Genomic DNA, 14,775 nt, shown 5'->3' on the forward strand with positions numbered 1-14,775 from the left:
TTGTACCTCATCTTTATGTTGTTAGTGTGTCTATAGTACCTCACTGTCCTCTGTTATCTTGTACCTCATCTTTATGTTGTTGGTGTGTCTATAGTACCTCATCTTTATGTTGTTAGTGTGTCTATAGTACCTCATCTTTATGTTGTTAGTGTGTCTATAGTACCTCATTGTCCTCTCTTATCGTGTACCTCATCTTTATGTTGTTAGTGTGTCTATAGTACCTCATTTTTATGTTGTTAGTGTGTCTATAGTACCTCATTGTCCTCTCTTATCGTGTACCTCATCTTTATGTTGTTAGTGTGTCTATAGTACCTCATCTTTATGTTGTTAGTGTGTCTATAGTACCTCATCTTTATGTTGTTAGTGTGTCTATAGTACCTCACTGTCCTCTGTTATCGTGTACCTCATCTTTATGTTGTTAGTGTGCCTATAGTACCTCATCTTTATGTTGTTAGTGTGTCTATAGTACCTCACTGTCCTCTCTTATCGTGTACCTCATCTTTATGTTTTTAGTGTGTCTATAGTACCTCATCTTTATGTTGTTAGTGTGTCTGTAGTACCTCATCTTTATGTTGTTAGTGTGTCTGTAGTACCTCATCTTTATGTTGTTAGTGTGTCTGTAGTACCTCATCTTTATGTTGTTAGTGTGTCTGTAGTACCTCACTGTCCTCTCTTATCGTGTACCTCATCTTTATGCTGTTAGTGTGTCTATAGTACCTCACTGTCCTCTGTTATCTTGTACCTCATCTTTATGTTGTTCAGTGTCTATAGTACCTCACTGTCCACTGGCTGTTATCTTTCCTTCATCATTATTGTTCTGCGCAGAGAGTGCCATCTATCTGTGTTTTATACTTTCACATTATTATTATTACAGCTGATCGTCAGCGAAGACACATAAAGGGAATAAAGGAAATGAGTGAACGCATGAATGCTAAGAGATAGAAGTGTAAATTATATCACTCTAAAGTCTAAAATGTCTCCTGTAAAAATGTCATAGAAATATTTACTTCATCCACCGGACTATGCTTTGTGATATTTATACTTTATTTCCAGCGATTGTCGCTCAGTGTTGTGTGGACATTCAGGACCTGAATTTTACATGAGAAGCGTGTTATGAAGATGATGTGCTCTGAGTGCACACGTGTGTTCTGTACAAGAACGTGTGTTTTGGATGTCACGTGGTGCTGCTGGTTGAACACTGCTACACCTGCTGGCAACACGTTTGTGGAAAGTCATCAACTACACTGAGACTATTTGTGGACTTTCTGTATACTTTAATATCAAACACTCTGGAGCTCTCTGACAGAGGCCTGCCGTGTGGTATACAGAAGTCATTTTTAAACTGCATGACAGGGGTTGATCAACAATATAGTGTATGGATAGATATAGATAGTTAGCCACGTGTGTGAACAGTGTACCTTTAGTTAATACATATGTTAGCATAAACTTAAGTTATACAAGTATTTCTGATGAAGGAGTGCATTAGTACAGCAGCACAAATGATAAACAGGGAGTGAGAATATTGTCTCACATTTCTAGAGGAGTTATGTTTACCTCCCTATGATTACAGCTAGAGCGTACGGTTGTAGATTTTTGACAAATATCACAGTTTTCACAAAAGGCATACTTTTGCGGATTACTTTGTTTTGCTTACAACCCTATGTAAAAACTTTCTTTCCTCCGCAACGAGGTTTACTTGTCACACTTTCTAAAGTTAAATGCGGCTTTATCATTGAGACCTAGCTAAACAGTGCAGACTTTATCATTGAGACCTAGCTAAACAATACAGACTTTATCATTGAGACCTAGCTAAACAATACAGGCTTTATCATTGAGACCTAGCTAAACAATACAGACTTTATCATTGAGACTAAACAATACAGGCTTTATCATTGAGACCTAGCTAAACAATACAGACTTTATCATTGAGACCTAGCTAAACAATACAGGCTTTATCATTGAGACCTAGCTAAACAATACAGACTTTATCATTGAGACCTAGCTAAACAATATCTTTATCATTGAGACCTAGCTAAACAATACAGACTTTATCATTGAGACTAAACAATACAGGCTTTATCATTGAGACCTAGCTAAACAATACAGAGTTTATTATTGAGACCAAGCTAAACAATACAGACTTTATCATTGAGACCTAGCTAAACAATACAGGCTTTATCATTGAGACCTAGCTAAACAATACAGACTTTATCATTGAGACTAAACAATACAGGCTTTATCATTGAGACCTAGCTAAACAATACAGAGTTTATTATTGAGACCAAGCTAAACAATACAGACTTTATCATTGAGACCTAGCTAAACAATACAGGCTTTATCATTGAGACCTAGCTAAACAATACAGACTTTATCATTGAGACTAAACAATACAGGCTTTATCATTGAGACCTAGCTAAACAATACAGACTTTATATTGAGACCAAGCTAAACAATACAGAGCTTTATCATTGAGACCTAGCTAAACAATACAGACTTTATCATTGAGACCTAGCTAAACAATACAGACTTTATCATTGAGACCTAGCTAAACAGTGCAGACTTTATCATTGAGACCTAGCTAAACAATACAGAGTTTATCATTGAGACCTAGCTAAACAATACAGACTTTATCATTGAGACCTAGCTAAACAATACAGGCTTTATCATTGAGACCTAGCTAAACAATACAGACTTTATCATTGAGACCTAGCTAAACAATATCTTTATCATTGAGACCTAGCTAAACAATACAGACTTTATCATTGAGACTAAACAATACAGGCTTTATCATTGAGACCTAGCTAAACAATACAGACTTTATCATTGAGACTAAACAATACAGGCTTTATCATTGAGACCTAGCTAAACAATACAGAGTTTATCATTGAGACCTAGCTAAACAATACAGAGTTTATTATTGAGACCAAGCTAAACAATACAGACTTTATCATTGAGACCTAGCTAAACAATACAGGCTTTATCATTGAGACCTAGCTAAACAATACAGACTTTATCATTGAGACTAAACAATACAGGCTTTATCATTGAGACCTAGCTAAACAATACAGAGTTTATTATTGAGACCAAGCTAAACAATACAGAGTTTATCATTGAGACCTAGCTAAACAATACAGACTTTATCATTGAGACCTAGCTAAACAATACAGGCTTTATCATTGAGACCTAGCTAAACAATACAGACTTTATCATTGAGACTAAACAATACAGGCTTTATCATTGAGACCTAGCTAAACAATACAGAGTTTATTATTGAGACCTAGCTAAACAATACAGAGTTTATTATTGAGACCAAGCTAAACAATACAGACTTTATCATTGAGACTTAGCTAAACAATACAGACTTTATCATTGAGACTAAACAATACAGACTTTATCATTGAGACTAAACAATACAGACTTTATCATTGAGACCAGACTAAACAATACAGACTTTATCATTGAGACCAGACTAAACAATGCGGACATCGCTGTGACATACCCTTTGATGTATACACACAAGATGTTGTTGTTGCCTGTACTATCATCCTATTACGACAAGCTGGTAACTCGTAATCAAGTGTACGTGTAAACAAATCAGTTTTTATCAAATTTCTGTTCTAATGATGGAGCTGCTCCCTCCCTTCTTGTCACAGCGGTTGTTGCGATGTTTTGTTGGAAATCCGTTTCTTTACTCCTCCGCTGGTGCTTCTCCTCCACTGCAGGAAAGAATAAATTCCAGGTGTCAGACAAGTCTTGAACATATAAACTAGTATCTACATTTGAATGTTTCTTCAGAACGTAAAAACAGTGCAGCACAGTTAAAGTGGAAAGTGAAAACATCAAATGTTGCCTTCAAGTGACAAGGTGTCTTGTTATCCCTGGATTGTGTTGTCTTTTAGACGGGAACCTACTTTGTTGCTTTGTAACCTAAAAGCTTGTAAGCAGCTACCAAGTTGTGAGATGTGTGCGATGAGGTTTTTTAAAAAAGAAGTCTGCATTTAAAACAATACAGTTCTGTAACACAGTGTCTCTGTGTCTCCATACACATCTACCAAACATATCCTCTGTCTCTGTCTCTGTCTCTGTCTCTGTCTCTGTCTACACATCTGTTTGCTAAGCCCAGATACATGTTATCGAGTCTATGGTGCGCCTTTCCGTCTGTCAGTCTAATGGACATCATGAAATGGTCATGTAGACGTTCGACCCTCCATCTCTTTACACTTCTGTCAGTCCCACCATCTCTCTGTTTTCAATTACAAGTCGCTTTGCTTGTCATATTTTTCGTCTGACTAGTAATGTCCACTTACCCTTCTGCTGCTTCTTCTGGTTGTTGTGACCTGCAACAGCAGATATAAACATTCGCGCTTACTTCAAAATCACTAACGCTGAAATACGAAGTAAAATGCCTGAGCTTCTCATGAATGGAGAACAGCACAGCTGATGTACATTTTAATAGGTACTTAAATTTACGACAACTCCGATAGAACTGTAAGGATACAACAACGCATCTCTAATTTTTTCTTTCTCTTCTTAACAAAGATGGAAATTTCTCTTTCTTGGCAGCTGTCATAAATAATAGACCACACAGACAAAATAAACAAGTCCAACAGTCAGCCACACAACCACTCACACTCAGCCACTCAGCGTCCATTCTCACAGACACACCATCATTACTGTCACAGGCTACGGAGAGAAAAACTAAGGTTGATTTACAAATCTTTTCCAAGTGCGGCATCGCAACTGATTAAAAGGACTTGGGGAAAGCTTTCTTCTTGGCGACTAGTTTCTATTGGCAACCAGAGGGCAGCATTTGGAAATGGTGACGACGGGTTGTGGTGGTCTGTGACATGGGAAGATTTATTTGTCTCCTTATCTATACTCGTACCTCAGTTTTGCAGGCACCTGGCATTTTTAAAAGCAAACTTTACTTTGAATGAATTTTCTAAAGATCATCAAAACTGTGCTCCATTGTCACAGGGAGTGTTTATGTCGCTACTGTCCACCTAAATAATGTGCTTTGTCTTCAGCAGCTTCCCTTGACAGGTGTGTCCTGTCTTACTTGTACTAACAATAAAGTCGCCAGTGAAATACATTTCTCTCACACTGTCTTTCTGTCGCTTTCTTAGGAAGTTGTATTAGTTCTATCATTCTTCTCTACCTTTAAGTTTGTTAGCATCTCCATCTGTCAGACGATGTCAAAACCTATTCAAGATATACAGTATTTACTTACTCTTCGGCACTTGCCCCTTCAGCTTCCTCTCTGCAGTAGGAAAAGGAATCCCAAGTTAAGACAATATTTTCAATATTGTCAATTAAGTTAATATCATTAGCATTTTACAAGAAATATTACTAGATTACCATACGCAGATAATTTAGTTCATTTTAAAGTAAAAGCATTGTCACATAAACTTTGAAGTGTGAAAACATGTCTTATGATATAAATATCTAGTCACCAGTAAAAGACATTTCTCCTACACTGTCTTTCTGTCGTTTTGTTAGGAAAGTGTATAAGTCCTACAATACTTCTCTACTTTCAAGTTTGTTAGCACTTCGATCTGTCGTCAGAAAATGGAGTACAGAGTTGAAGGTATAAACTATTTACTTACCCTTCTCCTTCATCCTCTCCTTCACTTTCTCCTTCACCTTCTCCTTCACCTTCTCCTTCACCTTCTCCTTGAGCCGCTCCTCTGCAGTAGGAAAAGTAATGCCAGGTTAACATAATAATATCAGCCTGTATATTAAGGTCATTTTGCAAACATTTTACCAGGAACAAGGCAAGATTTCTTTAAATACTCTGTTGTGTTTTAAAGTAAAAGCATTGTCACAGAACGTTCATGAACATGATTAAAAAGTGTGTCTTCTTGTTGAAACATCATTTTAGAAGTTTTACAATTCTTTCAGGAATGTGACAGAAGTGTCTGAAGACATTAAGTCGCCAGTGAAATACATTTCTGTAACACTGGCTCTGCCACTTTGTTAGTCCGGTGTATTAGTCCTACATTCCTCTGTACTTTCAAGTGTGTTGGCAAGTCTGTCTGTGGTCATAAACTGTTCAAAGTATTCAGAAAGCATTCACTTACCCTTCTGGAGCTTGTACGGGACTGCAGTAGGAAAAGGTAAGCCAAGTTTAGACAATGATATTTATCTAATAACTGTTAAAAGCTGTAAAAGTAATTCCTAGAGTTTAGCGTGGGAGCGGACCCAGGCTTAGTTTGTGTTTGTGTGCAAGAAATAATACCAAACACCTGAGGACGCGTTTGTGAGAAATGGCGAGCACGAGTGTCATGACACCTGTCCCCAATGTTTGTAAATTCATCGTCTCTAATTATCTTTCTTTCTTCATCTCAGAATATCTTTCTCCTCAAGAATAATCAGATGTTCTTAACAAAAGAACTAATTTGTTTAAACATGTCTAAATCACTCTGTCTCTTTTTTCTGACTGATAAGTTACCACAAAAATATTTACCCTTGGGCCTGCCGACGTTTTCTCCACACTAGGAACGCCACCAATGCTGCAAGAAACCAGAGTTTAAAATAGGATTGATAGATTGAGGCACCTTTGTTCTCAGATTCATAATTTCTTGTTAAGTTTTATCATCAAGCTAGCTTGAATATTCAAACCTTCATCATTATCATCATGAGCAGCAGCAGCAACATGTCCTGTTAACCCTCATTAGCGTGGGGGAGGGGCACTAAGTGTTCTGCACTTTTATGTGACTTGAAGGTCCGATTGGCTGCTGTGTGGATTTTGTTTTCCTCTCTTTTACTGTTTGCTTACCTAAAGGTAAGGACTTACAAACGCTTGATGTAGATCCGTGCCTACACTATTGACTCAGCCTGTGAACATCTGTATCATTTGACATACAGACATTGTAAAATATTTAGTTCAAGTTTCGATGTTTGCCACTCTGGAAACAATTGTAGATTATTATACCTTTTCTGTATTATTTTAATTATTTGCTTTCTGTCTAACTTTATTTATCATTAATATTTATACTTCTTCTGTTGTTTTTATTTAGTCGTTTCTGCCATATCAATTTCTACTTCGTCTTTGCCGTTGACCACGGCGTTGCTCTTGCCAGTGCTGGTCTCAGGTTTTGTACACGTGTCTGTCAGTCCGCTTGTAAGGTCTTACAGTTCATTCATGTTTTAAAGTGAACTTTTCAAAGCACAGTTTTAAAAATGATAGAAAACAGTCTGTTTCACTTGGTAACACTCTTGGTCATGTCATAAGGTCACGTGACGGAGAACGAGACTTCGTCTCAGTAAACGAAAGAGTCCTGTGTCATTTCTCTTCTTAAACACAACATGCTACAAAACCTTCAACTTTTCCCACATGAACAGACGCGAGAGTAGACGAGATTCACGTGGATCATACTCTTTACGCAATTCTAAGCAGTTTTATTCTGCCGTTACAATCCCTTTAAGACAGGCACGTGGTGAGCATTGTAAGTCCGTGCACTCATCCTTCTGTTGTCTCCGAGCAGTGCGTGCGTGCGTGCGTGTGTTCTTTCGTGCGTGCGTGGGAGCTAACATTCGATAGCATCCGATCTCCCGTTTGAAAACTGAGACAAGAAACAACTGACTGGCGGTTGATACTCTTTCCTCAAGGGTCTCATCTTAATTACTTCCTTCCATTATGAAAACAACACACACACACACACACACACACACACACACACACACACACACACACACACACACACACACAACACAACACACAACACACAACACACAACACACACACTGCAGAACCAGCACGTGCCCTGTGACGTTCACACATTATTTAACACAGACATGTATTACTCACCAATCAAACCGGCAATGCCAAGTGCAATGAGAATTGCTGCCCATAGGGGAAATTCTTCCTTTGGTGGGAGTGGTTTAGCTGCTGGTGGTGGTGGTGCGGTTGTTAACGTTTCATTCACTTTGAAGATTGAGATTAAAAATGAACTTCATTAGCTGATATTCCGGACACTTACATTTTGATGGAGACTAATGATTTCTGACAGATGTTTGTTCTAGCAGTAGTGATATCTAAAAGTCAACAGCATTAAACATTTTTACACTTGTTTTCTGGATATTAACGTGTATTATTCTATTTTCAATTTACAAAATCTTAATCTCAAAAGAATACTTTACTTGATTACAAACAACACTTTTATAAATGCGGCCTACACTTTAGTGAAATAAAAATAGTATCTACCTACTCCAAAGTAACACAAACCGACTTGTCTTCTGTTTGTGTCGCCAAACAGCAGCTAAGACTTGAGCCTTTGCCCCATGTAGCCAGTCAACGAGCGTGTGCTAATTGTCTGATTGTAGTCAGTCATTACTCGACCTTTCAACTGCATGTCAGTCTTGCTTTTCGCATCTCACTCTCGCAGAACGAAGTGCCCCAACCTTCCCTCCAGCATTTCAACATAGTAAAAGTGAATGGCTCTACATTATTTCTACAGGCCTCTTCTTAGTTCATCATGCCTCTACCTTATTTTTATATGAACTTTTTATTTCTGTATGGCTCTACCTTATTTCTTCATGTCTAATCTCGACTTGTAGCTTTTGATCGTACTAAAGCTGTGTATGTCAACTATCTCTTCATCCATCAAAACTGTGAAAGTTACGGCCATGCTCAAGACATCTTAATACTGAGCCCAGGGCATGTGAACAAAAGAAAGCAGCAACAGATGTCCAGGACCAGATACCTAGTCCTGTGACTATGATATCAATCACATACCTAGTCCCGTGACTATGATATCAATCACATACCTAGTCCCGTGACTATGATATCAATCACATACCTAGTCCCGTGACTATGATATCAATCACATACCTAGTCCCGTGACTATGATATCAATCACATACCTAGTCCCGTGACTATGATATCAATCACATACCTAGTCCCGTGACTATGATATCAATCACATACCTAGTCTCGTGACTATGATACCTAGTCTCGTGACTATGATACCTCGTCTCGTGACTATGATATCAAGCAGATACCTCGTCCTGTGACTATGATATCAATCACATACCTAGTCCTGTGACTATGATATCAATCACATACCTAGTCCCCTGACTATGATGTCAATTCAATAACTAGTCCCGTGACTATGATGTCAAGTAGGCGACATCAATTTTTTTCCTCGAAACCCAAGAACACGAGAAAACTCTCGGGTCACCCATTTCCAATTGTAGGACTTTCATATAATATCTCAGCACTTCTCGCAAAGTTTCACACTGTAAGTGCTCACATTTTCTGTTCACAACTCTCCGTGAGTCACTGACAGTAGTGTCTATGCCTAGTCTCGGACACAAAGGGGAAGAATGAGTGAGTGGAGTGTTCTCGCACGGAAACAATAACAACTTACCAAGTATGAAAGGCGGACAGTTTTGGGTTTTGATGGCCGTATGCTCGAATTTGGAACTCTTGCAAGTGAACACACACCACGGTGTAATATTTAGGTACTGGTCAGTTGCAGTAAAATAGCAGGTGTAGATCCATTCGTTATCCTTTAGCTCACAGGTAACGAGTCCATTTGCAGGCTCTGATGAGCATTTGCTTGGATTTAATAAAACATCTTGTTTACAAAAGTGTAACAACTTAAATTTACTGGGTTTTATCATGAAATTAAGTTCGCTGGATCCATTTTCGCACTTCTGCTCAAATAGGCTCTTATCCGCTTGACATGAAAGACTTGACAGTTTGTTTCTCACGTAAACTTGCTGACATTTGATCGTAAACCTCGAATCCTCGATAGCTGAAAAACATAAGATTACTGATAATCATCATCAACAGTTTCTCTTGTAGATTTCAAAATTTACAAAATCAATCTGTAGTCCGGTAGATCTGTGGTTGAACCCAAAACTAACTGGCACAAAAGCAGACAAAAGGTTGTACATAAGTGAGTTGCATAGCAGCACAGAGAGAGGACGTCCGTTGTCATGTGACTTGTCTGTGGGAGAGGACAGAATGCGGGAGTCTGAGGAGGAGCCAAGGTTTCAGGCAGGAGTGTGGGCAGACAAGATTTCAGTAGAGTAGAGGGGGAGGAGCCTTCAAAGAATCCATAGCATAAAGTCAAGAGCATGTAGACTATTGTAGCTTTAACTGGTAGCCAACGGAGAGAATAAAGAAGTGGTGTGATATGTTCACATTTGTGATTCCCGAAAGCGAGACGAGCAGCTGTGTTGTGGACTTTCTGATGCTTGTCAATGAGGTCCTGTGGACATCGAGAAAGAAAAGAGTTAAGTTGTCTACTTTAAACAGAATGAGCAGATGAGGATTTTGGGGGTTGAGATGGACAGAAAATGTCGAATGGATCTGATGTTTCGACGCTCATAGTATACAGAACGACAGATGTGAGAAACACGTTCATCAAGAGACACGTCAGCAGACATTATGTAACCTAAGTCACGATATATTGTCACTACCTGTCAATAATCTCTAATTCCTAACTCAGTCCTGAGAAAAAGTTCCTTTCATGATGCTTAACTTGAGAAACAATAAATGTAAAGTTCGGCACAACACTGCTTTCACTGTACCAACAGTCAGTGGGGACTAATGTTTCATAAGTGTGTCTTCTTCTTCGTTCCTATTCGCCCCCAGTGGAGCATAGGGCCGCAACCACACCCCGCCATCGGACCCGGTCCTGGGCATCCCTTTTAGTTGGGACCATGTCATGCCAGCTGTCTCTGCCTCTCTGTGGACTGATCGTCTCCACGTCTGTCTGGGTCTCCCAACCTTGCGCCTCCCCTGTGGGTTCCAGCCCAGAGATTGTCGCGTTATATTGTCGGCTGGCTTTCGTAGGGTGTGGCCAATCCAGCTCCACTTCCGCTTCTTGATGTCTAGGCTGGCAGGGTTCTGGTTGGCTCTCTCCCACAGGGTGGTATTGGAGACCTTCTCAGGCCATCGGATGTTAAGAATGCGACGCAGACATTTATTGATGAATGTCTGTATCTTGTTGGTGATGGCATTTGTCACCCGCCATGTCTCAGACCCATACAGAAGGACTGACTTTACATTGGTATTATAGAGGCGGATCTTGGTGTGTAGAGACAAAGCCTTGGAGTGCCAGATAGGTCTTAGGGAGTGGAATGCAAGCCTGGCTTTGTTTATTCGGCTTCTGACATCTTCATCTGTACCTCCGTCTTTGCTGCTGACTATGCTGCCAAGGTAGGTGAAACGGTCAGACTCTGTAATACATTCTCCATGTAGTTGGAGTGGGGCTTCTTGCTTTGTGCTGACCCGCATTACCTCCGTCTTTTTGATGTTGATGGTCAGGCCAGTCATTGCTGCTTCTTCTGCGAGCCGAGTGAGCTTTGTCTGTGCGTGTTGTTGCTTGTGGGACAACAGGCTGATGTCATCCGCAAAGTCAAGATCCTCAAGTTGCCTGGCGAAGGTCCACCGAACGCCCGTGTCGCTGTTAGAGGTTGTTCTTCTCATGATCCAGTCTATGACGATCAGGAAGATTGTTGGTGAGAGCAGACAACCTTGCCTCACCCCAGTCCTCACTGCGAAGGGGTCACTCAGCTTACCCTTGTGTATCACCTGGCATGTCGAGTCCTCATACAGCTGCTGGATGATGGCAATGAACTTTGGTGGAAATCCGTAGTGCTGCATCAGTTTCCAGATGGTTTCTCTGTCTACGGAGTCAAAGGCCTTCTCAAAATCGACAAAGGTTATGTATAGTGGTGACTGCCATTCGATGGACTGTTCGATAATAATTCGCAGAGTAGCGATTTGGTCGGTACATGATTTTCCCTGCCGAAAGCCTGCCTGTTCTTGCCGAAGTCTCCTATCTAGGGCGGTTTTCAGTCGCTCCAGGATGATTTTGGTCAACACCTTGCTTGGAATGGACAACAGCGTAATCCCTCGCCAATTGCTGCACTGTGTCAGGTCCCCTTTTTTGGGTAACTTCACTAGGTAGCCAAGCTTCCAGTCTGCTGGAACTTGCTCCTGCTCCCAAATTTTCTTCAGCAGGGGATGTAGCATCTCTGCTGCGGCTGTTGGGTCCGCCTTGAGTGCTTCTGCAGGAATGCCATCTGGGCCTGCCGCCTTTCCAGAATTCAAGGACTTGATGGCTTCGATGATTTCTGTCTTGGTTGGCGGGTTGGTATTTACCTGGAGCTGTTCTGCAGCTGGGGGAATGTCCAAAGTGTTTGTTGGTGGTGGTCGGTTAAGTATTTCATCAAAATGCTCCACCCATCGTGATCTTTGTTCTGCATCCCCGGTGATGACGCTGCCATTCTTATTCTTTATTGGTCTGCACGCATTGGTGTTTTTCCTTCCTAACAGAATTCTGGTAATTTCGTGTAGTCTCTTTGTGTTATTTTTCAAAACTGCTTGTTCTGCCTCTTCTGCCATTCTGTGTGTGAACTGTCTCTTGTCGTCCCTTGCGCTCTTTTTCACTTCTTTGTTTATCTCCCAGTAGTTTGCTCTGAGCTCTTCTTTTTCCTGCTGGTCTTGACATTGGTTGATCATCTGCTTCAGCTCTTTCCTTTTCTCTATCTTTTGCCAGGTCCCTAAAGTCAGCCATTCCTTGTGCTGGTTTCCTTTTTTCCCCAGAACGTGTGTGCAGGCATTCTTCCAGGTCTCTTGTAATCCTGTCCAGTGGTTAGCCACTGTTTCTTCCAGGAGTCCTTCCAGTGTCGCAAATCTGTTTTTAACTTCGCAGTTGAACTCATTTTGCTTTTTACGGTCTCTAAGAAACTGCACATTGAATTTGTGGTGCGGTCTGTCTGATGTGTCGTGGAAAGACTTCAGCTTAATCTTCATGGTTGCCACAAGCAGGTGGTGGTCTGTGGCTACATCTGCACCTCGCTTTACTCTGACATCCAGCAGGCTTCTTCTAAACTGGCGATTAATGGTAATGTGATCGATCTGGTTTTCTGTATGTCCATCGGGTGAAGTCCAGGTGGTCTTGTGGATGGTTTTGTGTGGAAAAACTGTGCCTCCAATTACAAGGTCGTTGAACAGGCAGAAGTCTGTGAGCAGCTCCCCATTGTACAAAAGTTTCGAAAAGATTGTTCTTTTCAATGATTGCACATGTGGAGCAAACTCATTTGCTTAATCTGTTTCAGCGGACTTCTAGAAAAGGTCATGGTACTGAATGTGCACCTCTTCATGTCGTACACCATCTACTCCTTCGTGCCTACGATGACAACCACTTCTCACTTCTCACCTGCAGGACTTATAAGGGCGTCAACAAGATTTTTTTGCACGTTTCATCAAAGCTTGTAGTGCAGTTAGTTCTGGGTCTTTAGCACTTTTTTTCACAGATCCCCCGGACTAGTAAACGAACACTAAATCAAAGAGCTCGCGACTAATTTAATAACTACAAAAATTACTCAGTGGAAGGGGATGCGGGGTGGAGGGAACAAGCACTGTCAGCAGTACCCGCTGACCTAAACATAGCGCTCCCGCTACACAGGAAAGTAAACAATAATTCATATCTACAGTCATTACAACTAAATAATTGGCTTCAGTAACCAAATCTAACTACGGAAAGTCTGAACGTGTATGAGATCTAAACCGTTAGATTGACACCTCAAGCAAGATCAGTGACAATTATTATTATTATTATTATTATTATTATTACTATTATTTATAAAAAGCTTCGATAGTGTTGTAAATTATCAGTCAAAACACACAGAAAGTAAAAAAATGTGACAGTGAGTAGCAAGTTGTACAGATTGTGTACACGCAGACAAACACAAGAGAAGGTAAAATCGTTCTAACTCTGATTGGAGCATCGAAACAGCAGAACCAGCAAGAAGCAGAAGACCAGCACACGTCTGAAAGATGGATTAGATGTTTCTGCCACCTCCATCTCCTGACGGAGTGCTTGACAGAGGCTGAGGTCAATTCGGCTTGGAATGTTGGCCAGGACAGGACAGGTCTGTCTCTACAGGCTGCTCTGATGTCCGCCCTGAGCGTTACTACGGCGGAAGTGGAGTGACCGTTGGTAGTGCAGTCAATAAGTCCACATATTCCTACAAAATCTCAAGCTAAAAGACAGGACAATTTCACGGTTTACTGTTGAAACGTAAGTTTAGTGTTGAGTCAGCTATAAAAATACAGTATTTCTATTTATTCTGGGCCTTGATGACATAAGCGGATGTGAACGTTGCACTATGTCAGATCACTGCGCCATCCTATTGTTGTCACATAGATCTAACCACGAATGTATAAAGGTGGACTGATGTCATCAGAAATAAATTGAATAAAAGATAATATTTTACTTGTCACCTCTTTAGAAGTTTGATAGATAATATGCTTGATAAGAAAGTAATTTTTGAACAAATCACTGAAATATTCGAGCTGTTTATCTCATTCCAGTCAAATTTACAGTTTACTCACAAAGGAGAAGATTCTTATTTTGGGGGATGTAAATTTTCACTTTGATAGACCTCAAGATAGTGATGTGAAGCGGTTGATTGAGGCTTTAGATCAGTGGTTCTCAAAGTTTTTCGGACCGCGGACCACTTTACTTAAGTAAAAAATATGGCGGAGCACCAAGGCCTAAAAATCACTCTGTACTATGAATTTCAAATTTAAATTGCCGCTTTTATTTCATTTTAATTGAAAACAAAATGTCCTTTTGTGACAGTAGTATAGTAATAAGTTGACATAAAACTACGTACCTCATTCTTTGTAATTAAAATGTTAATGCCAGGAATGTATCACTTTAAACCTCACTTTGCTGACATATGACGACTGTCAGCCGCGGACCACCTGACATGCCCACGGACCACACTTTGAGAACCACTGGTTTA

General features: G+C 40.3%; 1 protein-coding gene and 1 long non-coding RNA gene across 2 annotated transcripts; both read right to left on the bottom strand.

Annotated features, from left to right (window-relative positions):
* Positions 1 to 3,344: 3,344 nt before the first annotated feature.
* Positions 3,345 to 5,640, bottom strand: LOC112563226. The gene is made up of 4 exons (XR_003098989.1): positions 5,607 to 5,640; positions 5,231 to 5,260; positions 4,308 to 4,337; positions 3,345 to 3,716 (listed from the first exon to the last, which is right to left on the bottom strand). It is a non-coding gene; the product is annotated as an uncharacterized LOC112563226 (long non-coding RNA).
* On the bottom strand, positions 3,689 to 13,962 carry LOC112562507. Its single transcript, XM_025235787.1, has 9 exons — positions 13,739 to 13,962; positions 9,372 to 9,761; positions 7,811 to 7,927; positions 6,467 to 6,512; positions 6,081 to 6,101; positions 5,607 to 5,687; positions 5,231 to 5,260; positions 4,308 to 4,337; positions 3,689 to 3,716 (listed from the first exon to the last, which is right to left on the bottom strand). Exons 1-9 carry the CDS (start codon positions 13,827 to 13,829, stop codon positions 3,689 to 3,691), a joined length of 834 nt encoding a protein of 277 aa, XP_025091572.1. The 5' UTR covers positions 13,830 to 13,962.
* Positions 13,963 to 14,775: the final 813 nt, after the last annotated feature.

This window comes from Pomacea canaliculata, linkage group LG4 (genome assembly GCF_003073045.1).
Source record: "Pomacea canaliculata isolate SZHN2017 linkage group LG4, ASM307304v1, whole genome shotgun sequence".
NCBI classification, from domain to species: Eukaryota; Metazoa; Mollusca; class Gastropoda; order Architaenioglossa; family Ampullariidae; genus Pomacea; species Pomacea canaliculata.